Source organism: Ranitomeya imitator, chromosome 6 (genome assembly GCF_032444005.1).
Source record: "Ranitomeya imitator isolate aRanImi1 chromosome 6, aRanImi1.pri, whole genome shotgun sequence".
Classification (NCBI taxonomy): Eukaryota; Metazoa; Chordata; class Amphibia; order Anura; family Dendrobatidae; genus Ranitomeya; species Ranitomeya imitator.
Genome location: NC_091287.1, coordinates 514,752,254 through 514,778,794, shown reverse-complemented (window position 1 = coordinate 514,778,794; position 26,541 = coordinate 514,752,254). Strand labels below are relative to the sequence as shown.

The 26,541-nt window shown below is 43.2% G+C and overlaps 1 protein-coding gene across 1 annotated transcript in view; it reads left to right on the top strand.

Annotated features, from left to right (window-relative positions):
* Nucleotides 1-26,541, top strand: part of CSMD3 (CUB and Sushi multiple domains 3) — a 2,093,798-nt gene that overhangs the window by 1,380,771 nt on the left and 686,486 nt on the right. Inside the window, exons 23-26 of the mRNA XM_069731799.1 lie at nucleotides 4,319-4,488; nucleotides 13,803-13,959; nucleotides 16,186-16,377; nucleotides 19,692-19,818. Coding sequence (XP_069587900.1) covers nucleotides 4,319-4,488; nucleotides 13,803-13,959; nucleotides 16,186-16,377; nucleotides 19,692-19,818 — 646 coding nt within the window. The remainder of the gene's footprint in view (nucleotides 1-4,318; nucleotides 4,489-13,802; nucleotides 13,960-16,185; nucleotides 16,378-19,691; nucleotides 19,819-26,541) is intronic.

Below are 26,541 nucleotides of genomic sequence, written 5' to 3'. Positions count from 1 at the left end.
ATCTACACTAGCCTCTTCCACCAACTGCTTCTCCTGGGTAGTCTCAGCAGCACAGTATGCACCAGAAAGTGGCACCTGAGTCTCATCATCAGATGCATACTGAGGTCTGCTGACCACAGGCACTGGCCCACCCGCCTCTTCAGATTCAGAGAGACAAAGCAGTTGCGCATCACTGCATAATGCCTCTTCTTCAATTTCTCGAATGCTGCTTGGCTGGCTCCCTCTTTCCAAGCCAAGAGATTCAGAGAACAGAAGTAGAGATGGCTCCTGTCCAGGCTCTCTGACTGCCTGGGCAATTTGGCAGGTGGTGAAGAGACAGATGGGTGCTCTTCAGTGCTCTGGACCTGAGAGGATGTGGCACTAATTGAAGTTGATGCGTTAGCTGCCATTCATCCTACAACGGCTTCAATTTGTTCCTCCCGCAGCAGTGGGTTACGGCGAGCTCCTACAAAGCTGCGCATAAAGGACTGTTCCCTGGTAAAACTGGGGGATGCTGAGTCACTGGTGCCTGCAGCAGGCACAGAATCCCCACATCCTGTCTTTGCAGAAACTCCACGCCCAAGACCACATGCCTTACTTCCTGCCTTCTTCATCTAGGTAGACTGATAAAGATAGACAGAAAAGTACTAAGGGCTTAGTGTACTTATTCCTGAACAGCTGCTAACAGGTATAAGAAACACTAATTTTATAAAGTGTGGACTAGACTTTAATATGAGCTAATGTGGCCTACACAACTGTAAAGTGGAGTGTTTGGTGAACTTTATTTAGGTTTTTTTAACAAAAAAAATGGATGTGCCCAAAGATGTCAAACCGATAGTATCACAAACTTTTGTAGCTATTACAATGCAGGAAGGTAACCTAAAATGCAATAGATGAAGCTCCAAAAAATAGGCTAATACTAATGTGGCTGGGGCTGCAGGGCACAAGGCTGCAGAAAGGCTCCTCTACCTACTCCTTTTTGGTGTTTGCAAGCAATCAAGATGGATACGGATGAAACCACACTAATAGGAGAAATCAGGAAAAATGTGCAGCAGTACTAATGCAAAAAGGGACAATGTAACAGTATGAGGCAGTGACACACGCTGAGCGGACTACAGCCAGATGTGGCTGCAGAACACACTACAGTTGAACTGCACTCACACACAAAGAACTCACAGACAGTCGTGAACAGTGCTGCAAGGCTGCGGAAAAGCTCCTCTATTTACTCCTATATAGTGTTTGCATGCAATCTAGCTGGATACGGAGGGAAACACACTAATAGGAAAAATCAGGAAAAATGTGCAGCAGCACTAATGCAAAAAAGGACAATGTAACAGTATGAGGCAGTGACGCACGCTGAGCGGACTACAACCAGATGTGGCTGCAGAACACACTACAGCGTGAGCTGCACTCACACACAGAGACCTCGCAGGCAGCTGTGAACAGCGCTGCAAGGCAAAAAAAAGCTTCTCACACAGCAGTTGCTAAAGCAGCCGGGGTAAAGCACAATGATGCAAATCGCTATCTCAAACCGTCCCTCAGTCAGAACAGCAGCATCCTGTCCCTAATTGAATTCACAGCAGAGTGAACCCAAAATGGCGGCGGCTTTTACAGTGCATTATGACATCATTTCAGCAGCCAATCACAGCCATGCCATTAGTTACATGCCTAACATGCATAACAGGATGTGCCCACACTTCTTAGGATTCCTCATTGGCTGAATAAAATCAAATTGGCTCATTGCATTATGGTAACTGTTGTGAATTCTGTGGTCAAGCTCCCTCCTGTGGTCATGAGTGGTACTTCGGCTGGTTCTGTCTATGAGCTTCCTCTGGTGGATGTGAGTGGGGCTGAGGCTTCTGAGTTTCCTTCCTCAGGTGACGAGGTTAAGTTGTTAGCTGCTGCTCTATTTAACTCCACCTAGTTCTTTGTTCCTGGCCTCCAGTCAATGTTCCAGTATTGGTCTTGCTTTCTCCTGGATTGTTCTTGTGGCCTGTCTGCCCTGCAAAAGCTAAGTTCTGCTTGTGTTACTTTTGTTTGCTATTTTTTCTGTCCAGCTTGCTATATTGGTTTTTCTTGCTTGCTGGAAGCTCTGAGACGCAGAGGGAGCACCTCCGTACCGTTAGTCGGTGCGGAGGGTCTTTTTGCCCCGTCTGCGTGGTTGTTTGTAGGTTTTTGTGCTGACCACAAAGCTATCTTTCCTATCCTCGGTCTATTCAGTAAGTCGGGCCTCACTTTGCTAAAATCTATTTAATCCCTGTGTTTGTATTTTCATCTTAACTCAGTCATTATATGTGGGGGGCTGCCTTTTCCTTTGGGGAATTTCTCTGAGGCAAGGTAGGCTTATTTTTCTATCTTCAGGGCTAGCTAGTTTCTCAGGCTGTGCCCGAGGCGCCTAGGTCTGGTCAGGAACGCTCCACGGCTACCTTTAGTGTGGTATGATAGGATTAGGAATTGTGGTCAGCAGAGTTCCCACGTCTCAGAGCTCGTCCTATGTGATTAGCAACTATCAGGTCATTTTCTGTGCTCGTAACCACCAGGTCCATTGTGGTTCTGAATCACCTGTTCACAACAGGTAACTTCCGATTCCGCTATTTGATATTGTAAAAGTATTGGAACTCAGTGTCCGAACTCCGATACCGCGAATATCAGCCGATACCAGACATTGCAGTATCGGAATGCTCAACACTAGTTATAAACTGTAGTGAAACACTTGGGGGTTCAAAGCTCTCACAACACATCTAGATAAGTTCCTTAGGGGGTCTACTTTCCAAAATTGTGTCACTTTTGGGGGGTTTCAATGTTTAGGCACATCAGTGGCTCTCCAAATGCAACATGATGTCCCAGCTCAATTCCAGTCAATTTTGCATTTAAAAGCCAAACGGTGCTCCTTCCCTTCCGAGCTCTGCCATGCGTTTAAACAGTGGTTTACCCCCACATATGGGGGATCAGCGTACTCAGGACAAATTTCACAACTTTTGGGGTCCAATGTCTTCTTTTACCCTTGAGAAAATAAAAAATTGGGGTCGAAAAGATCATTTTTCTGAAAAAATATGATTTTTTATTTTTACGGCTCTGCATTATAAACTTCTGTGAAGCACTTGGTGGGTCAAAGTACTCACCACACATCTAGATAAGTTTCTTAGGGGGTCTACTTTCCAAAATGGTATCATTTGTGGGGAGTTTCAATGTTTAGGCACATCAGGGGCTCTCCAAACCTAACATGGCATCCAATCTCATTTGCTGTCAATTTTGCATTGAAAAGTCAAACGGCGCTCCTTCTCTTCCGAGCTCTGCCATGCGCCCAAACAGTGGTTTACCCCCACATATGGGGTATCGGCGTACTCAGAACAAATTGTACAACAACTTTTCGGGTCCATTTTCTCCTGTTACCCTTGGTAAAATAAAACAAATTGGACCTGAAATAAATTTTGTGTGAAAAAAGTTAAATGTTTATTTTTATTTTAACATTCCAAAAAATCCTGTGAAACACCTGAAGGGTTAATAAACTTCTTGAATGTAGTTTTGAGCACCTTGAGGGGTTCAGTTTTTAGAATGATGTCATACTTGGTTATTTTCTATCATATAGACCCCTCAAAATGACGTCAAATGAGATGTGGTCCCTAAAAAAAAATGGTGTTGTAAAAATGAAAAATTGCTGGTCATATTTTAACCCTTATAACTCCCTAATAAAAAAAATTTTGGTTCCAAAATCGTGCTGATGTAAAGTAGATATGTGGGAAATGTTACCTATTAAGTATTTTGTGTGACATATCTCTGTGATTTAAGGGCATAAAATTAAAAGTTGGAAAATTGCAACATTTTCAAAATTTTCGCCAAGTTTCTGCTTTTTTCACAAATGAACGCAAGTCTTATCGAAGAAATTTTACCAATATCATGAAGTACAATATGTCACGAGAAAACATTGTCAAAATCATCAAGATCCGTTGCAGCGTTCCAGTGGTCAGAATTGTAAAAATTGGCCCGGTCATTAACGTGCAAACCACCCTTGGGGCTTAAGGGGTTAAACTGAATCAATAACATGATGATCACCCTTAACCTACATGTTATTCCATATTAATCTAAAATAAAAACTCTTATTATGTAGCCAAATAGCATCCAAGCCTTACCTATTATACCACTTCAGGGAATTCTCCATCCCCTTGAGTGAAACAATTGTGCTTCAGCTGAGAATGTTAAAACCTCCAGTTCAGATGGATCAGGTTGGTAATTATGTTAATGTGCTTAGTTATGTTTTACAGTTTCATTGGGAAAAGCAGTTATGAAGCACAGTGCTGCCTATTAACGTGCCTTCTTTCACTTTGTGCTTTATCTGCAGCTGAATGCGGCGCATCTGCAACAAATAATGAAGGAATTCTGCTGTCTCCGAATTACCCACTGAACTATGAAAATAATCATGAATGTATTTACAGCATTCAAGTTCAAGCAGGAAAAGGAATCAATATTTCAGCCAGGACATTTCAGTTAGCACAAGGAGATGTACTAAAAGTAGGTTATTTTTCTGATTAGTAAATATGAGAGCTCTAAAAATATGTTAACCCCGTAAGGTTGAAAAATTGTTTGAGTAACATGAAGTTCATATAGTTTAAATAAGTGAAAAAAAAATAATAAATGTGGCACCTTAATTAGGAAGGTATTCTCACCTCGAAGGAATAGTTCTTGGGCAGCCATATTGCGTAGAAAGGAGTGGGGATAACTGTGTAATAGAGCCTGGGTGCTAGGGACAGGTGCTTGGTGTGGGGTAAGAGATAGGCAAACTAAACATTTTCAATAGGTAAGAAAAACCTTAAACCTATGTGAAACAACCTCCATGGGGACCAGTGTACTTATATTCGTAAGTCCACCTAATACCTTGTACGAAGCCTAATAACTGTTGTGTGTATGAGAAGACTTGTTAGGAGGCCCCAAAAAAATCAGCACTGAAAATACATGAGTACAAATTCCTTCATTACAAAAAATGATGATATACTCTTAAATCCTTTGCATTTCAGATATACTGATGTTTTTAAAAAAATAGCTGGATACTCGGAGAAAAGAATCCTGGGCAACTGTTCTCAGGATTCTCTATACCTTCGTTAGCTAGATTGAAAGGTCTTCCTATACACAAATAGGAAAAGACCTGTTAATCAATTTAAGTTAGGCAGAGAGAAGCCAGCAGGAGCAATCCAGCATACTCTTCTCACCCATATCAGGACTCTTCTCCTGCCCTATCAACTAGACTACCATGAACAGGCTGCCACAAGAGGTGGTGTATTCTTCAATAGGAGTCTTCAGAAGTCTGGACAGAGATGGTTTAATGAATCCTGCATTGAGCAGGGGGTTGGACACGATGACCCTGGAGGTTTCTCCCAACTCTAATGATCTATGATTCTAGGATGGACACTGCTTCTCCAACTGTGGGCTTCAAATTTCAAAGGGCATAAAGCTCAGTGTTCTGAATAATAGAATTAGTTGCAATTTTCATCTTACAAACTATTAGGCCATGTTCACACAGTGCGTTTTTTTCTGTGGAACCGCAGCGTTTTTGCCGCTGCGGTTCCGCAGCTGTTTTCCATGCAGGGTACAGTACAATGTACCCTATGGAAAACAGGAACCACTGTCCACACGATCCTGAAATTCAGAAAAAAAGCCGCGCTGAATAGCTGCGGGAAAAAAGAAGTACCATGTCACTTCTTTTTTCGGAGCCGCAGCGGTTCTGCACCCATAGACCTCCATTGTGAGGTCAAACCCGCAGTAAAACCCGCAAATCAAAAATATATCTGCGGGTTTTATTGCGGTTTGTGGTGCCGAACCGCTGCTGCAGGAAGTGCGGGGAAGCGGGCGGAAGTGCGTGGGCGGAGTGTGGCTGCCCCGATCCCCCCCCCGTGCTCCGATGCCCCCCCGTGCTCTGATGCCCCCCCGTGTCCTAATCTCCCCCCCTTATACTTACCCGGCCTCCCGGTGTCCGTCCGGCCGTCTTCTCCCTGGGCGCCGCCATCTTGCAAAATGGCGGGCGCATGCGCAGTGCGCCAGCCGAATCTGCCGGCGGGCAGATTTGTTCCAAAGTGCATTTTGATCACTGAGATATAACCTATCTCAGTGATCAAAATAAAAAAAAATAGTAAATGACACCCCCCCCCCTTTGTCACCCCCATAGGTAGGGACAATAAAAAAATTAAGAATTTTTTTTTTTCCACTAAGGTTAGAATAGGGTTAGGGGTAGGGTTAGGGGTAGGGTTAGGGGTAGGGTTAGGGTTAGGGGTAGGGTTAGGGTATTTTCAGCCATTTTAACCCTAAAAAACTTCCTAGAAAACACACAGACTCTGCATAGAAAACTGCATAAAAAAAGCATCAAAAAACGCATCAAAAAACGCACCAAAAAAAGGACCTGCGTTTTCTGCAAAGAGCTGCGGTTTTTAGTCCTGAAAAAAAGGATGGAAATCAGGAACGTGTGAACATACCCTTACAGTTTGAAAGATTTTCCTTGTAAAGAAAGATCTATAATATTTTTATCAAGTAGTTCTTTAAGAAGAGATTTTCCCAATGGAATCACGTACATTTTATCCTACAAATCTTCAAACCTTCAGGGAATATTTTAGTGCAATTTAACAGATATTAGATGTCATTTTGGACATATATCATGTAATTAATTTTCCCAGATGATGGATAAGAAACCCTTATTCTCCACTGAATAATTCTTGTTATGGTTTAGTAAAAATGCATTCACAAAACCATGTGCTGCTTCACTAGTTTCTCAAGAACAGTTGTCTTCAACTTAGGCCCCATTCCAAGTTCATTTCAAAAGTAATTTATCTTGCATGGCTTTCCATTGTTCGGCTGTCATGCCCTAAGGCAAAATGATCATTGGAATTTATTCAAAGTGCTAAGACTTTATTTACAAATTGAACTACAAATGTACAAAAAAGAGTTCTTATGTTATATTCTAAAGGTGTCTCCAATGTTTAAGTTGAATGATTCTTAAAAAAAGCACTCCTCCCATAAAAGTTTTTATCCTCTTAACATATTACAGTCATCATATTATATAGCACCGTGTACTTACAATTGCTCATTTTACCCTTCTAAACAGATAATTCTTCTCTTTTCTCTGCTCTATGTAGAAATAGAGATAGACATAGCAGTGAGGGGATAGAAGGAGATGTACACATATTTCCACTATCTGGAAAAGGGAGAAAGAATGTACAAACTCATGTAGGGCAAAAACTACGGGCTGTAGAAAAGAGGAAATCACATGATGAGGAAATAAATGAAGGATAGAAATTGTGCTAATATATGAGCTATTAAAGACAGCATCACCTTCGCCCTTGCACATTCAGCCTTTATTACGAGAAGTTACACTCCCACAAGAGAAGAATCTGGTAACTGGATCAGGCTGCAAACTTCTAATGAGGGATCTAAGAATGAAAAACGTAATTAAGAGTGCAGACTGAAACTTAGTGTAATCTCAGTAACTATAGGTGACAACTAAATCTGCAAAATACCTCATTTCAGAGCTTTACATAGCCTAAATGTCCCAGTTGTTTACTGACTCCTGGGTCCATTCATAGGGCATTGCCATCTGCATGGATAGTGGATAGTGTGCTTTCAGTCCATGTTGTATCTTAGGTTTATGCATTTCACCCAAAAAGGGGAATGGGTTACACAGTGCTATGTACAAAATGTAACGAAGTGTTTGGATGGGTGTCTCTTGTTTTTGGAGAAGATTCAGGTTTTGCATAAATCTCTAGTAGTGATTCAAGTTTGAAGGGACCTGACATTGACATACAGATACTGTAGATATGCATAGGTAGCAGAATAGAGATGTAACAACCCTGCTGGCATCACTGCATGGCCTCCCATCACCCACCTGCATTACACTCAAACTCACTTACTTCTCTGGGCCTTGTGGTGACTTCTCGCTGCTGCCAGCTCCATGCTGTGTGCCTCATGTCTGCTGTCTGCTCTGTGCATGCTCTGTCTGTGTGCATAGGGGGCCGGCGCCAGCAACTCCTGTTTCTTATAGAGACTGTGTGCACCTTGCTAAGGTGTCCCTGGCCAATCGCCATGAGGCTTCCTGTATTTAAGACATCCCCACCCATTGGTGGGGGCCTGTGCAACTTACTCCCTCAGTCAGTTATTAGCTGCTGAGGTGCCAGGCCCTGTCTCAGTTACTCTCTCTTGTCTGCCACCCAGGGGGGTGTTGTACCCTGGTCTGTGTCCTGTGTAGCCACCCAGTGGGGCTTAGTACCCTGGCCTATGTTTTTGTGTAGCCACCCAGCGGGGCTTCGTACCCTGGCCTATGTCTGCCACCCAGAAGGGCATCGTACCCTGGCTTGTGTCCATGTCTCTGTGTCTTGTCTCGTTCCTGACTCTATCTTAGTCTAGTCCTATTCCGGTGTCTGTTTATATCTCTGTCTTGGTTTGCCTTTTCTGCTGTGCATTCTGTGTCTTGATTTGCTCCACTTTCGGCTCCGCTCTCTGCGACCTTGCTTTGCTCCTTGCTCTGCATTCTGTTACCTTGCTCTGCACTCTGTGGCTTTGCTCTCAGCTCTGCACTCTGTGTCTTGCTCTGCACTCAGCTCTGCACTCTGTGGCTTAGCTCTAGCTTTGCTCTCAGTAACTTTGTTCTGCACTCTGTGGCTTTGCTCTGCACTCTGTGGCTTCGCTCTGCGGCTCCGCTCTTTGTGGCTCTACCTGGCTCCGCTCTTTGCAGTTCTACCTGGCTCCGCTCTTTGCGGTTCTACCTGGCTCCGCTCTTTGCTGTTCTACTTCTCCTGCTCTTGGCTCTGCTTCCTGCGTTTCTGCACTTGGCTCCACCTCCTGCTTTTGGCTCTGCCTCCGGCATCTCTGTTATTGGCTCTAGCTCCTTTGCCTTCGCTCTGCATCCGCTCTTGCGGTCTTCCCTTACCTTTTCTTAAGTCCTCCTGTCTGATCAGGTTCTTACCTGTTTTACATACCTGTCTGCAGACTGGTTCCTACCGGTTCTTCCAGTGTACCAGCCTTGTCCGCCTGTCCTGCCAGAGAGCCAGCTGTACCTGCCTACCAGAGAGTCAGCCGTGCCTGCCTGCCTGCCAGTGTCTCTGTGTCCCAGCCGTGCCCGCCTGTCTGCCAGAGTGCCAGCTGTGCCCGCTTGCCTGTCTATGTTCCGTGCCCCGGTGGGATCAGCAGCCACAGCCAGACGCCACCCTGGAGTGGTACCTGGTAGCTTCCTATTGCACAAGTCTGACCTCACCACCAGAGCCTCCAGCGAACACCTAGGAAGCTACTTAGTTACGCCCCTTCCATGGAAGTTTGGTCTGTGGTCCAGTGGGGCCACACCCCCGCATGCCCGCGCCAACCAGTCTGGCCTCCAGTGTGATAGTTTGCACAGGCCATGGTCCCCGCTGAGTCCCATGTGCCTTCGCTCTCGGAGCAAGATGAACTCTCTTCTTGCCAGTATTGGCCTCCGAGGAAAATGTTTACCCAGTCTGAAAGCCAGTCCTTCACTGCTCCATCCCCAATTGTCATCTCCAATGAGCTGTTGGATGAACTTCAAGCCTGCACTCCTAATGATGAATCCATGCCAGCAGATCCTCCATGCTACGATGGAGACCCAAAGCAATGTCGTGTGTTCCTGGAGCGGTGCTTGCATTATTTCAAGTGGCATGCTCCCCAGTTCCCCACTGACTGGTTGAAAGTAGGTTTCTTAATAGCCTACCTTAGAGGAGATGCTTTGATGTGGTGCGACCCCCTTTGGGAAGCAGGGGACCCCATCATCTCGAATCTGCCGGCCTTCCTGGTGGCCTTCTGTAAAGCCTTCGATGAGCCAAGTACTGCATCTCCTGAAAAGTCTTCCCCTTAAAGCTCACAGAGACGGTCCAGACGAAAGAAACCTGTAGGTAAACCATCACATCCGTCCATGACCGTCCAAGACTCATCTGTTCCACAACCTGCCAAAACGGCCACCCGAGCAAGATCCAAGAGGTCTAATAAGAGGGGTCTGGCAAATCTGCAGCCTGAATCTGGTGCTGAGATTGAAATACGGTATCCCTGTGGTTGTAAGTAGTGTTGAGCGATACCGTCCGATACTTGAAAGTATCGGTATCGGATAGTATCGGCCGATACCCGAAAAATATCGGATATCGCCGATACCGATATCCGATACCAATACAAGTCAATGGGACATCAAGTATCGGAAGGTATTCTCATGGTTCCCAGGGTCTGAAGGAGAGGAAACTCTCCTTCAGGCCCTGGGATCCATAGGGATGTATAAAATAAAGAATTAAAATAAAAAATATTGATATGCTCACCTCTCCGGCGGCCCCTGAACTTCACACTGCTAACCGGGAGGCTTCTTTGTTTAAAAAGCGCGCCTTTCGGACCTGTGAATGACGTCCCGGCTTCTGATTGGTCGCGTGCCGCCCATGTGACCGGCACGCGACCAATCAGAGGCCGCGACGTCATTCGCAGGTCCTCAATTCCTAGAATTAGCAGTTTTGTGAATGAGAATGACGTCGCGGCTTCTGATTGGCCGCGTGCCGGTCACATGGGCGGCACGCGGCCAATCAGAAGCCGCGATGTCATTCTCATTCACAAAACTGCTAATTCTAGGAATTGAGGACCTGCGAATGACGTCGCGGCCTCTGATTGGTCGCGTGCCGGTCACATGGGCGGCACGCGACCAATCAGAAGCCGGGACGTCATTCACCGGTCCGAAAGGCGCGCTTTTTAAACAAAGAAGCCTCCCGGATAGCAGCGTGAAGTCCAGGGGCCGCCGGAGAGGTGAGCATATCAATATTTTTTATTTTAATTCTGTATTTTCCACATCCCTATTGATTCGATACCGATACTCGATATCACAAAAATATCGGATCTCGGTATCGGAATTCCGATACCGCAAATATCGGCCGATACCCGATACTTGCGGTATCGGAATGCTCAACACTAGTTGTAAGGAACATTCAGATGGTCTTTGCCCTGTGAAGCCTGTACTCCAAAACCCTGGGCCAGTAGGAAAGGCTGTCCCTGGCGAGAGTACTTCCTCTCCATCTAAGTTAATGACTGTTTCTCTGCCTTCTGGGAGCTTTGGTGTGTTTAAGCCGCCTATCATTCGGAGTCAGTGTATGGTCTCCGTTCTACAGCTCCAGAACCCGGTGTGGGCGTTGCCTGATAATTGCCGAGCCCTGCTAAAGAGCAGTCTAGTCCTACAAGGACAACTACAGCTCCAAGTTGGAGCCTTATACAAGAAGTTTGTTTTCCGTATGCTGTCTGTTATGCCCATGGGTCATTCTGAGCCAAGGACTCTACCACTCGCTCTGGTCAAGAGGTCCAGTAAAGTGCTTCGTTTGAACTTACCCAGTCTTGAGAAGTGTCTGGTTCCCATGCGTCAAAGACACTCAGCAGTGTCATGTTCTTCAGCTGGTCTGCTAGTCGTCGAGTCAAGGTGTGCTGACGTCACCGAAGATGGGGAAACGGTGACGATGTCTCCACACATCTCCAATGACTATACCAGTAAACAGTTAGTCATCGAGTCAAGGTGTGCTAACGTCACTGAAGATGGGGAAGCGGTGACAATCTCTCCACACATCTCCCACGACTATTCCTGTAATCCGTTCCTAGAAACATCCCTGGCATTTGGACAATTTCTTCTGGATAACGGACAGAAGAGGGTTCCTATGTGGATACCTTCAGCATCCTTGTGGCCGGCTGGTGAAAATTTCAAAACAGAAGTTTGTTCACCTCAATTTTTCTCTGACCCGGTGGAGCTGTTGTTCTCCACACTCATCTCTAATGACTTTTCTTGTGTTCCATACTTAAGAACATCTCTGCTACCTGTTGGGCAAAAGTTTAATCCTATGAGAAGGTTTCCAGTTTCCATGAGTCCGGCTGGTGAAGATGTTAAGACAGCAGCATCCAAGTCCCTGTTTCCTGTCTAGCTGAAGGAGGTGGTCCTGCTCATTGTGGAAGCTAACCCTGTTGAGCACCAAGAAACTTTGTTTTCTAAGATTCCTGGTGACACTCCTGCCTTATTCTACCTTGAAGATGTCATGTTGGTCTGGACTGTGTCTGAACCTATTCTTCTTCTGCAGATCATCCTGGCGAGCTTGAAGAAGAGGGGCCATAAAGGGGGGGGTACTGTAACAACCCTGCTGGCATCACTGCATGGCCTCCCATCCCCCACCTGCATTACACTCAAACTCACTTACTTCTCTGGGCCTTGTGGTGACTTCTCTCTGCTGCCAGCTCCATGCTGTGTGCCTCATGTCTGCTGCCTGCTCTGTGCATGCTCTGTCTGTGTGCATAGGGGGGCGGCGCCAGCAACTCCTGTTTCTTATAGAGACTGTGTGCACCTTGCTAAGGTGTCCCTGGCCAATCGCCATGAGGCTTCCTGTATTTAAGACATCCCCACCCATTGGTGGGGGCCTGTGCAACTTACTCCCTCAGTCAGTTATTAGCTGCTGAGGTGCCAGGCCCTGTCTCAGTTACTCTCTCTTGTCTACCACCCACGGGGGCGTTGTACCCTGGTCTGTGTCCTGTGTAGCCACCCAGTGGGGCTTAGTACCCTGGCCTATGTTTTTGTGTAGCCACCCAGAGGGGCATCGTACCCTGGCTTGTGTCCATGTCTCTGTGTCTTGTCTCGTTCCTCACTGTCTTAGTCTAGTCCTATTCCGGTATCTGTTTATATCTCTGTCTTGGTTTGCCTTTTCTGCTGTGCATTCTCTGTGTCTTGCTTTTCTCCGCTTTCGGCTCCGCTCTCTGCGACCTTGCTTTGCTCCTTGCGCTGCATTCTGTTACCTTGCTCTGCACTCTGTTGCTTTGCTCTCAGCTCTGCACTCTGTGTCTTGCTCTGCACTCAGCTCTGCACTATGTGGCTTAGCTCTAGCTCTGCTCTCAGTAACTTTGTTCTGCACTCTGTGGCTTTGCTCTGCACTCTGTGGCTTCACTCTGCGGCTCTACCTGGCTCCGCTCTTTGCAGTTCTACCTGGCTCCGCTCTTTGCGGTTCTACCTGGCTCCGCTCTTTGCTGTTCTACTTCTCCTGCTCTTGGCTTCGCTTCCTGCGTTTCTGCACTTGGCTACACCTCCTGCTTTTGGCTCCGCCTCCGGCATCTCTGTTATTGACTCCAGCTCCTTTGCTTTCGCTCTGCATCTGCTCTTGCGGTCTTCCCCTACCTTTTCTTAAGTCCTCCTGTCTGAACAGGTTCTTACCTGTTTTACATACCTGTCTGCAGACTGGTCCCTTACCGGTTCTTCCAGTGTACCAGCCTTGTCCGCCTGTCCTGCCAGAGAGCCAGCCGTACCTGCCCACCAGAGAGTCAGCCGTGCCCGCCTGCCTGCCAGTGTCTCTGTTGTACACGTCTGCCTGTGTCCCAGCCGTGCCTGCCGGTCTGCCAGAGTGCCAGCCGTGTCCGCTTGCCTGTCTATGTTCCGTTCCCCGGTGGGATCAGCAGCCACAGCCAGACACCACCCTGGAGTGGTACCTGGTAGCTTCCTATTGCACAAGTCTGACCTCACCACCAGAGCCTCCAGCGAACACCTAGGAAGCTACTTAGTTACGCCCCTTCCAGGGAAGTTTGGTCTGTGGTCCAGTTGGGCCACACCCCCGCACGCCCACGCCAACCAGTCAGCACGAGCGTGACAAGAGACAGTTTCTGCCCTTTCTACTAACCTTGGACTTTTTTTGAGTTACTATATGTAAAGCTGCAAATTATGAAATAAATATATTTGAAAATTATTTAAATTAATTAAAATTTCTTACTACACTCACCTATGTCCTGTCAAGTGCTATCATAATCTAATTAATACATGTGCATGATTATCGTATACAATGTGCCTCCTTGTGTTACAGATATACGATGGGAAGGACAACACAGCACATTTAATGGGGGCCTTTACTGCTACTTCTTTGAGAGGCCTGACATTGAGTAGCACATCAAACCATATATGGCTGGAATTTAACTCAGACTCGGAAGTGATCGACGAAGGTTTCCAGTTGGTTTATACCAGTGAGTATTCTTCATTGTGATCAGAAATTAGACTAGATCTTTTGAGTAGAACAAAACTAATCTTTTCAAACTTTTAGAAGTCTTTTAAGTTAAAGAAGAATATATAATTTGCAGTAGTTCACATTTTTATTGCAAAGCTATTAGTGATGAGCGAGTGTACTCGGTACTCGGGTTCTCCGAGCATGCCCAGGTGTTCTCCGAGTATTTTGTAGTGCTCGGAGATTATATTTGAGTCGCTGCAGCTGCATGATTTGTGGCTGCTAGACAGCCTGAATACATGCAGGGATTGTTTGTTATGGAATCCCCACACATATTCAGGCTGTCTAGCAGCCGCAAATCAGGTAGCTACGGCGACTCAAACATAATCTACGAGCACGACCAAAATACTCAGAGTACATCCGAGCATGCTCGCTCATCACTAGCTGTAACGTACTGGTCAAAATCTGAGCAGCTTTTTTCATAAATCTTATCATGTTTCTATCTTCTTACACCAATCAAAAGGATTCAGGAAAATGTATCATATCAAAAAGTAGATTGACACTCAGCACGAAGGATGATAAAATAGCATTTTATTTTATTTGCTTCTTTGAGAGGTTTACAAAAAGAATAATATTCAGCTGGTCAAATTCCTACTCTTGTTACATGCACATAGTCCTTTTATTAAGGTATCTGAAGTGCTGAATATTTTTCTTTTGGTATACCTCTCGACTATGCAAAGAAAATAAACAGCTGCTCTATCGTACTATGTGGGGAGTGTCATTCTCCTTTCTCATGTGATACATGAACTTTAATATGCTCCACACGTGTGCATACCGCTTCAATCCCAATATGTTTATCCTGTTTCTTGGAGTAGTGCCAACCTTATTTCAAATAGTAAAGTTCAGCATCCGTACCGAACACCTACTGTTTGGGCATGGACACTGAACATGGATTTCACCAGGAAGTCCGTGTTACTGTTCGGGTTCAGCTGCCCAAACACTGAGTTTGTCCTGCTGTCAGGTGCAAATCTGAACTTTTTGTAACTGTTCGTCCAAACTCGCCGGACCCGAACATCCAGGTGTCCATGGGTAAAAATAAGCCCAGAAATGTGGAATTACTGTGCAGATGTCAATTGCACATGATTATAATTGCTCTTTCCATTTAAAGGAAATCTGTGACCGATTTTTGCTCCTCCATCTGAGAACATCATGATGTAAAGCAGATGGCCCCAACCTTTCTTTCCTTGAGAGCCACATTTCAGCTCTTATAGAGGATCGCGAACCACATCTAGAGTCCCCTGAGTAGTAACATGGATCTCCTACTTCCACCCATTTTCCCTACTGTAGTAACACCCAGAGCCCCATTACTAGTATAATGACAACCAATGTTTCCCCATAGAAACCACACCAAGCTGTATACCTATATATAGGGAATCCCACCTTACCCTCTTCAGTATTCTTATATCGAGCCCTCCCACTACAATATTACATCCAGCTGCAATCACCTCTCTGACTGGCAGTATCATCCTATACCAAGGCCAGCATATGCTCTTCTGTGCAAGGCTACTCATAAAAGTCACCATCTTAAGACTTGCTCTTCAGAGCTGTTTGAAGAGCAAGTCTTAAGATGGTGACTTTTATGAGTAGCCTTGCACAGAAGAGCATATGCTGGCCTTGGTATAGGGACCAATGCACCAAGCTGGCAGACAGCAGCAAGCCACACATCCGGAGCCCATGAGTCACATGTGTCTCCCAAGCCACAGGTTGGGGATCCCTGATGAAATGTGTCACTTAATGAGCTGTTTGCTGTCATTTACATAAAATCACTGTTTTATCTGTTGCAGGTCTACCAATTCTCTGAATGCTGAGCTGTGTATAACCCCGCCTTTACCACTGATTGGCAGTTTTTGGTCCATGTACAGTTTACACAGAAAGCTGCCAATCAGTGGTTGGGGGTGGGATTATACAGAGCTCATGAACATGGAGGACTATATGGAAGCAGGTTTACTAGTCCTCTGGTGATAAACTCCTGCTGATAAACCAGTGATTTTATCAAAACTACAACAAGTAGCCCAGTAACAGACACATCACTGTAATCTTCTCTCTTCCCCTACATTTTACTACTCTCAGATTAGGTAGCGAAAACCTGGTGACAGATCCCCTTTAAGAGTAAATAACCAATTTACAAATATGACAAATATTTTATAAATGCCTTCTAATTAGGGCATGCGTTTTACCTTCTTCTCAGGTTTTGAACTGTCACATTGTGAAGACCCTGGAGTGCCACAATTTGGATACAAAATCAGTGATCAGGGACATTTTGCTGGAAGCACCATCATCTATGGATGTAACCCTGGGTACACACTTCATGGAAGCAGTCTGTTAAAATGCATGACAGGGGAGAGGAGGGCATGGGACTACCCACTACCATCTTGCATTGGTAAGTAGACATAGTAACATAGTAACATAGTAACATAGTTGTTAAGGTTGAAGGAAAACTTTAAGTTCTTCTAGTTCAACCCATAGCCTAAACTAATATGCCCTAACATGTTGATCCAGAGGAAGGCAAAAAACCCATGTGGCAAAGAGTAAGCTCCACATTGGGGAAAAAAAATTCCTTCCCGACTCCACATACGGCAATCAGACTAGTTCCCTGGATCAACACCCTATCAAGGAATCTAGTATATATAACCTGTAACATTATGCTTTTCAAAAAAGGTATCCAGTCCCCTCTTAAATTTAATGAATCACTCATTACAACATTATATGGCAGAGAGTTCCACAGTTCCACTGCTCTTACAGTAAAGAATCCACGTCTGTTATTATGCTTAAATCTTCTTTCCTCCAGACGTAGAGGATGCCCCCTTGTCCCTGTCTCAGGTCTATGATTAAAAAGATCATCAGAAAGGTATTTGTACTGTCCCCTCATATATTTATACATTGAAATAAGATCACCCCTTAGCCTTTGTTTTTCCAAACTAAATAGCCCCAAGTGTAATAATAACCTATCTTGGTATTGCCGACCCCCAGTCCTCTAATAACCTTGGTCGCTCTTCTCTGCACCTGCTCCAGTTCAACTATGTCTTTCTTATACACCAGAGACCAGAACTGTGCACAGTATTCTAAGTGTGGTCAAAGTAGTGACTTGTATAGAGGTAAAATTATGTTCTCCTCATGAGCATCTATGCCTCTTTTAATGCATCCCATTATTTTATTTTCCTTTGTAGCAGCTGCCTGACACTGGCCACTAAATGTGAGTTTGTCATCCACCCATACTCCCAGGTCTTTTTCATTGACGGTTTTGCCCAGAGTTTTAGAATTAAGCACATAATTATACATCTTATTACTTCTACCCAAGTGCATGACCTTACATTTATCCCCATTAAAGGTCATTTGCCATTTATCAGCCCAAGCTTCTAGTTTACAGAAATCATCCCGTAATATAAAATTGTCCTCCTCTGTATTGATTACCCTGCAGAGTTTAGTGTTATTTGCAAATATTGAAATTCTACACTGTATGCCCCTACAAGGTCATTAATAAATATGTTAAAAAGAAGAGGCCCCAAAACTGACCCTTGTGGTACCCCACTGCTAACCGCTACCCAGTCCGAGTGTGCTCCATTAATAACCACCCTTTGTTTCTTATCCCTGAGCCAGCTCTCAACCCACTTACACATATTTTCCCCTTTCTCCAATATTCTCATTTTGTGTATCAACCTTTTGTGTGGCACCGTATCAAAAGCTTTTGAAAAGTCCATATACACAATGTCCACTGGGTTCCCTTGGCCCAATCCGGAACTTACCTCTTCATAGAAATTGATCAGATTAGTCTAACAGGAACGGTCCCTAGTAAACCCGTGCTGATACTGGGTCATGAGGTTATTCCTCTTCAGATACTCCAGTATAGCGTCCCTTAGAATGCCCTCCAGGATTTTACCCACAGTAGAGGTTAAGCTTACTGGCCGATAATTTCTGAGTTCAGTTTTTGTCCCCTTTTTGAATATTGGCACCACATTTGCTATACGCCAGTCCTGTGGCACAGACCCTGTTATTATGGAGTCTTTAAAGATTAAAAATAATGGTCTATCAATGACTGTACTTAATTCCTGCAGTACTCGAGGGTGTATCCCATCCGGGCCCGGAGATTTGTCAATTTTAGTGATTTTTAGACACCGCCGTACTTCCTGCTGGGTTAAGCAGGTGACACTTAATGGGTAATTTTTGTTATCACTGATCATATTGTCTGCCATGGAATTTTCTTGTGTAAATACTGATGAAAAAAAGTCATTTAGCATATTGCCCTTTTCCTCATCCTCATCCACCATTTCACCCAGACTATTTTTAAGGGGGCCAACACTATAGTTTTTTAGTTTCTTACTATTTACGTAGTTAAAGAATATTTTGGGATTATTTTTACTCTCTCTGGCAATGAATCTCTCTGTCTCAATCTTTGCTGCCTTGATTTGCTTTTTACAGAATTTATTTAATTTTCTGTATTTATTTAATGCCTCATCACTAACTACTTCCTTTAATTCTCTAAATGCTTTCCTTTTGTCACTTATTGCGCCCCTTACAGCTCTTTTTAGCCATATTGGTTTCCTCCTATTCCTAGTATGTTTATTCCCATACGGTTTATACTGTGCACAGTTCCTATCCAGGATGCTAATAAACGTCTCCCATTTTCTTTGTGTATTTTTATGTCTCAGGATATCGCCTCAGTTAATTGCACCAAGATCATCTCTCATCCATTGGAAATTTGCCCTCCTGAAGTTTAGTGTCCTTGTAACCCCTCTACTACACATCTTATTAAAGGATACACGTTAAACTTATTATTGTGTGATCACTATTACCCAAGTGACCCCCAACCCTTATATTTGATATGCGGTCTGGCCTGTTGGTTAATATTAGGTCTAGCAGTGCCCCCCTTCTTGTTGGGTCCTGAACCAGTTGTGAAAGGTAATTGTCTCTCATAGTTGTCAAAAACCGATTACCTTTGCTGGAACTGCAGATTTCCGTTCCCCATTCTATTTCAGGGTAGTTGAAGTCCCCCATAATAATGACTTCTGCTTGAGTCGCAGCTTCATCTATTTGCATTACGAGGATATTCTCTGTTGCTTCCATTACTTTTGGAGACTTATAACAAACCTCTCTCAGTAATTTATTATTTTTCCCCCTCCCCTTATCTCCACCCACAGGGATTCTACATTTTCATTAAATTCACCTATATTATCACGCAGGATGGGTTTTAAGGACGATTTTACATATAGACACACCCCTCCCCCTCGCTTATCTGTACGGTCATTTCTGAACAGACTATAGCTCTGCAAGTTAACAGCCCAGTCATGGCTCTCATTCAGCCATGTCTCAGATATCCCCACCATGTCATAATTATGCTCCAACAACATTAGTTCTAATTCGTCCATTTTGTTGGCGAGGCTTCTGGCATTAGTATACATGCACTTTATGTATATCTCTGTACCTCTATTCTTTCTTAACCCCACCCCCCATGCCACTGCCACCCCCAACTTTCTTATTTGTGCATGTAATAAGGATACATACTTTACACTAGTAAATATGTTAATTAAAAATTTCTTGCATGTGATATAGAGCAGAGAGAGAAGTAAAGAGAGAGGAATAAAACAAAATAGCAAATAATGCTCACCACCATAATGTATTCTACAGGCAAGAATTTTATATATTCATTTTACCACTACATATGATGTTTATTGAATATTTATTATTGTCTCGTACCAGCTGAATGCGGTGGCCGTTTCAAGGGAGAGTCATCTGGTAGAATTTTATCACCGGGATACCCTTTTCCTTATGACAACAATCTACGCTGCACTTGGGTAATTGAAGTGGACCTTGGCAATATTGTAAGGTAAAGTATTATACATTAAGAGATGAATTAAATTATAGGAAACTAAACTTTGAACTCTGCTACTCTAAGTCAAGAAGGCACAGTGATTTTGGAAAAGCCAAAACTCAAAGCTATTGCATTAATCAAGGTTTTGTTTTTTTGTTTTTTATGTTGGCAGTGTTTTCTTTTTCATTTCACAATTTATTAAAACACAAAATGAGTAATTTAGCAACTTTCACTTTGGCCACTAGGTCTATTTTACACTCATACGTCCTGTTTGTTCAGGATATTTGTGCATCAGTTTTATTTTAATCAAGAGCAGGATTACAATGACAGGTAACATCTCAGCTGATAACACAAATCCACCAATTCCAAAAGGTGATGTCACACTTGACCCTGGAATTAACTGTAAAAAAAAATCACCAGTGATGGACATGGGGACATGCAAGACCAACAAGTGGAACAGTGCACTAAGTCTCTTGGCCACCACAAAGAGGCACCATGACCCTAATAAGCAAGGTCGATTAATCTTCATTTTTTGCAGAGCAGAGGTAGGAATTAGAATACTAAAGGTTATGTGTTTTTTATTCTGTCAGTATGGGCTCTCTTTAGCTACCTCTAGACTACGCATAGACTATTAACGTCCTAGCAGTATACACGTTACCCTGCACTAAAACATAAATGTAGTTTAAGAAATCAGCTCTAGGTCACGTAGTTGTGGGGTGGGAAGCTGACTGTCGAACACAGCCAGATTTCCCAGAGAGAAGAAGAACATGGTTTATTTTCATGCTTACCTTTTAAATCTCTATGTACACAGTGCTTAACTATCGCTTGTGTATATAGGTTAAGAAGCAGTAGCACTTACTGTGCTTCCTCCTCCTAGCCCAGTGAACATGTGATCACTGGGCATAGTCAAGAGGAGGAACTGCTGCGAACTGTCCAAGGAGTCCCAGTTAACTTTGATATGCAATAAGGAGAAAATGTGCACTCTAGTCTAAGGTACGAGGTGCAGGTGGAACGGACCAAGTGGCCCTCGTAAATAGTAGTAGAAATTCACCGCACACTCTTGTTTGTCAGTTTGCAAGCGTGTTTTCACAATTTTATTCCAAAGATAGTCTCAAACAGATAAATAAACCACAAGCAGTGCAGTGATATACTTGATATAAAACCCAACGTTTCGACCCTCCAGGGTCTTAGTCATGGGGTTACTGGAGAGAATAAGAAAACAAAGAATAAGACACTGAATACTATATACACTATATACATAATTTACAAAGGGATACAAGGTAGCAAATTGAGCCTGATAGCATAAATGATGATGGTTACCAACATAGAAAGATGCATCAAACAGAGATAGGGCAACCAGTATTAGTTGGTATAAACTTAGAACATGACATAGCACAATGTAGTAGCGATCCATGTCTTTAGAGTGACATAAAATAAGACAGGCATATATTACCTTGGTTATTGTAGCCAGAGTAGAGGGTAAAGAATGTGGAAAGGGACCCTTGGTGTTTAGGCGCCCGAGACTGCAATGAATAAAGGGGATGTTACAGGAAATGTCAAGATATAAGCAAAAAAATGCTAGCCTTGGAACGTACGTGGCTATCCGTACGCAATATGTGCAATGACTAGCTAGTATAGTAAAAGAAGGGGAGGAAAGGCATAGTAGTGGTTTAATGATGATGCCATAACCAGTAAATTACCGTAATATTATGAACAAAAATGGCATAACCGTGGTCTCCTAGAGATGTTGTCTGATATAATAATGCTGCAAAATGTTGCAGCAGGAGTAGGTGGTTGTGGCATAACAAATTGACAGGTATATCCGATGCCTAATGTAGTGGGAAGCTGCATTTAAGAGTCTATCAGGATGTTGTAAGGAGCTAATAAATAGTAGCAATAGGGTACAATGCTGCAGAATGTTGTAGCCAGAGTAGGTGGTTGTGGCACAAGGAACTGACAGGTATACCCGCTGTCTAATGTAGTGGGGAGCTGCACTTAGGAGTCAGAGAGCTACACTAAAGGGTCTATGGGGGCGCCGTAGTAAGGTAAAGTAATGAAGCAAAGTTTACCTGCTTGTTGCGTGGTGTAGGTTTATGGAGCGGCGCATCCGCGCCCTGCTCAGTGTGCGGCTGTTTGGCATGTGCTGGGAAGGTGCTGCGGCGTTTAAATGCTGTGCCCCATATCGCTGGACCGGAATTGCGTCACCGAGACCGGAAGTGACGTGTCGCTGTTGTAAAAGGTGCACTGTGCATGCTTGGTAATGAAACCATAGCGACGGTTGTTAAGGAGGCAAGGGGAGGGGCAGTAGAAGCGGCTGTGGGTTAAATAAAGGCTATGCAGAGAACTAGAAATGTGGGCATGGCTAAACGGTCATAAGGAAACTGATGTAGAGGGGGAATGTAGGTGTGCACAATATAAAAATATAAAAAAGACAGAGAGTATATGTATGGGGGATGGCCCTGTAGTATGGTACAGTTGTAGGGCATATGTAGACACACAGGAATGGTCTGGAAGTTGTTAAGATAGTATGGCTAGCTATAATAAATTGGATGGAAGAAGTCACCAATTAATCTCTCTATTAAGACCTTTGGGAGCCAGGGTGTCTAGTTTATGAATCCAGTAAGTTTCTCTGGTTTTCAGTAGTCTAATGTGGTTACCCCCTCTCCTAGGTCTAGGTACATATTCAATGACCTGGTATTTGAGTTGTGCCACCGTGTGTTTCAATTTAATGAAGTGGTCTGGTATGGGAAGCCAGGTCTTGCCACAACGAATGATCGATTTGTGGCTAGCAATTCTGTCCCTGATGTGTTGGGTTGTTTCTCCAATGTATAAGAGGCCGTAGGGGCATTTTATTAGGTACACCATGAAGTTGGAGTTGCAGGTATGGTATCCCCGGATGGGATAGGATTTTCCCGTTCTGGGGTGAGTGACATTGTCCGATTTTATCACATTGGAGCATGAGGCACGGCTCAGACAGGGAAAGGGTGTCCTGCCTGCGTGCGGTCAGGACACCTTGTGTCATAGTGGGACGTGAGCTGCCAATGTCAGCTCATATTAGTCTATCCCTGATGTTGGGAGCCCTCCTGTTACACATAAGGACTGGTAATGTGAAGCAGTCAACTTTGGGGTACACTCTGGATAGCAACGGCCAATGTTTTCTGATAATTGATTGGACTTTTGGCATCAGAGGGTGATAGGTATGTACAAAAGGAACTCGTTCTTTAGTGACAAGTTGCGGATGGGGGATTGTGGATTGAGAATATTGTTTCTCTCTAGTTCCAGTAGACGTGTAGGGTAATTTCTGTCCCTGAATTTCTGTGACATGGTATCTAAGCGTATCGGGAGTACGACTGGGTCAGATACAATTTTAGCTAGCCTCGCAAATTGAGAGGCTCAATTTGCTACCTTGTATCCCTTTGTAAATTATGTATATAGTATATATAGTATTCAGTGTCTTATTCTTTGTTTTCTAATTCTCTCCAGTAACCCCATGACTAAGACCCTGGAGGGTCGAAACGTTGGGTTTTATATCAAGTATATCACTGCACTGCTTGTGGTTTATTTATCTGTTTGAGACTATCTTTGGAATAAAATTGTGAAAACACGCTTGCAAACTGACAAACAAGAGTGTGCGGTGAATTTCTACTACAACTTTGGCAGGATTTTGAAATTCAATGACCTGGTATTTGAGTTGTGCCACCGTGTGTTTCAATTAATTTCAATTTAATGAAGTGGTCTGGTATGGGAAGCCAGGTCTTGCCACAACGAATGATCGATTTGTGGCTAGCAATTCTGTCCCTGATGTGTTGGGTTGTTTCTCCAATGTATAAGAGGCCGCAGGGGCATTTTATTAGGTACACCATGAAGTTGGAGTTGCAGGTATGGTATCCCCGGATGGGATAGGATTTTCCCGTTCTGGGGTGAGTGACATTGTCCGATTTTATCACATTGGAGCATGAGGCACGGCTCAGACAGGGAAAGGGTGTCCTGCCTGCGTGCGGTCAGGACACCTTGTGTCATAGTGGGACGTGAGCTGCCAATGTCAGCTCATATTAGTCTATCCCTGATGTTGGGAGCCCTCCTGTTACACATAAGGACTGGTAATGTGAAGCAGTCAACTTTGGGGTACGCTCTGGATAGCAACGGCCAATGTTTTCTGATAATTGATTGGACTTTTGGCATCAGAGGGTGATAGGTATGTACAAAAGGAACTCGTTCTTTAGTGACAAGTTGCGGATGGGGGATTGTGGATTGAGAATATTGTTTCTCTCTAGTTCCAGTAGACGTGTAGGGTAATTTCTGTCCCTGAATTTCTGTGACATGGTATCTAAGCGTATCGGGAGTACGACTGGGTCAGATACAATTTTAGCTAGCCTCGCAAATTGAGAGGCTCAATTTGCTACCTTGTATCCCTTTGTAAATTATGTATATAGTATATATAGTATTCAGTGTCTTATTCTCTGTTTTCTAATTCTCTCCAGTAACCCCATGACTAAGACCCTGGAGGGTCGAAACGTTGGGTTTTATATCAAGTATATCACTGCACTGCTTGTGGTTTATTTATCTGTTTGAGACTATCTTTGGAATAAAATTGTGAAAACACGCTTGCAAACTGACAAACAAGAGTGTGCGGTGAATTTCTACTACAACTTTGGCAGGATTTTGAAATTCTTCTGTAACTAGGAGCTATCAGGAACAAAGAAAATCTATTAATATGTTAACATTTCCCTAAAAGATCTTTTAGGACATTAAGGGAGACATAATGTGCAAAAAAAATCAGTATATAAAAATTATTTCTACAGAAAAAGGAGTACAATTTAAAATTTTTGTTATAATAAAAAAATAACAATGTGAAATAAGACATATTTCCTATTTTTTGACATTTTACTTAATATCATAAAAATTACAAAGACTAATATAAAAAATTACCTAAAAATGATCCATATGTATTCTAAAGAAAACAGTTTACAAAATATTTGAATATTTTTAACAGAAATGTTTTTAAATCCATTAAAAGTGCAGGTGCGATAAAGAACAATAATGTGCCTGGTCATAAAGGGGAGGAAATGGCCTAAGCATTAACTGGTTGATATTATTGTCTAAGATAATGAATTTCAGTGACCAGGTGCAGCACAAGAAAAGCTGAAGTTCAAATTATGGAGCATGGTAATTTTACATTGTTTGCAAATCATTTGTAATATTTTAGGATCTAACATTTTAAATTATTATAGATAAAATATTCATATAGCAGATCATATATTAGGAACAAAAAAGGAACTATCAAGTTCCTCCAATATATAAAGAAAAATGCAGAGTGGGGTACTCCTATAAACTATAGACACAGGAGCATACAAAAAATGAAGTAACCATGAACCACTAAATACCATATAATACAATATTTATTAGAACATATTAAAATATTGCAAAACATGTGTATATGAGGTCTAATCAGGAGGAAATGAAATATGAGGGAGGACTATCAATAAACAGTATCACCCAGGGAAACCCTGTCAGTTGTACATATTTCAAAGGACAACACTGTGAAGAGTACAATATGCAAATACCCATAGTTATACATCTAAGAAATGCATGTTTGCCCCTCTTCAGTGCAAAACTCTAAACGAGGTCCTGTGAAAAGACTCTCAGCCAACTACCCACTTCTGATGTGCACTGATGAGGTGTGAAACTCCCAAAACATGTATTTGCAAACTGAGTTTCTGGTTTGGTATCCTAAGTGATGTGGCAAAATCTGTAAAAGGGTTGATATTGACTTTTGGGATAGGTGCCCTCTAATTGGTGGCATTAAAGTCCGAGTCCTCATCCGCTTTTTACATAGTAGATTATGCTATCTTCTAGAAAGCTCCCACCTATGTGTTCATAGCTTGACCAGGACAAACTTTTATCCAGTAAAAGAGAAAGTAGAAGGTCCCCATTGAAGAACTGCAAGTACAGATCTCAAAAATAGTAAGGGATTCATACTAAAATCTACCAGAAATATAATGATGCAATTAAAAGTATTAGTGGCTTGGTTTTCCAAGTGGTCATATATTTTCAAATTTGGTATTATTTTAAACATTTTCTTCTTGTTTTTTTTTTTTTTGCTGTTTTTTTATTTCTGTTTATTATATTGGGTGATTCACTCTCTACTTTACCAAGAAAAATTGCTGCAACTTCTAAAAGAGATGATCTATCGTACTGAAATTTGGACTGTACATACCTTGTTTCATTAGAAACTGATATTTTAAAACAGGTGTTGATAATGTCCACCATTCACAGCCAAGTACACCTGCATGTGCCGCTCCATATTGTTGAATATATTTCACAGGGACGTGTGGGGTCGTAGCCTGAATTTCTCGCTGTGTGTTCTCTCGGGGTATTTGGCTGTAATGTTTGTGGTTTATTACTGTACACCCAAACTTTCAAATGGAACCGAATGAAAAAATCAGGGGGACATTTCTTGGACTTTCTCCATCATTCCTATCGAAAAATGTTCTTGTACTTTCCAGTTTACTCATCAACGGCAGGATACATGGTCTCAATGGTGGACTTTGTAGAGTAGACGACCAACGGGGCGAGAAGTTGGTGAGACCAGTTGGCGCAAGGCTGTTTCTTATCGATGAGGTTTAATGTACTCTCGCTTCTCATGAACCAGAGTATGTGTATATAAAGTCTAAATTTCAGTACAGTCGACTGTCTCTTTTAGAAGTTACAACAATTTTTCCAGTTAAAGAGTCAATC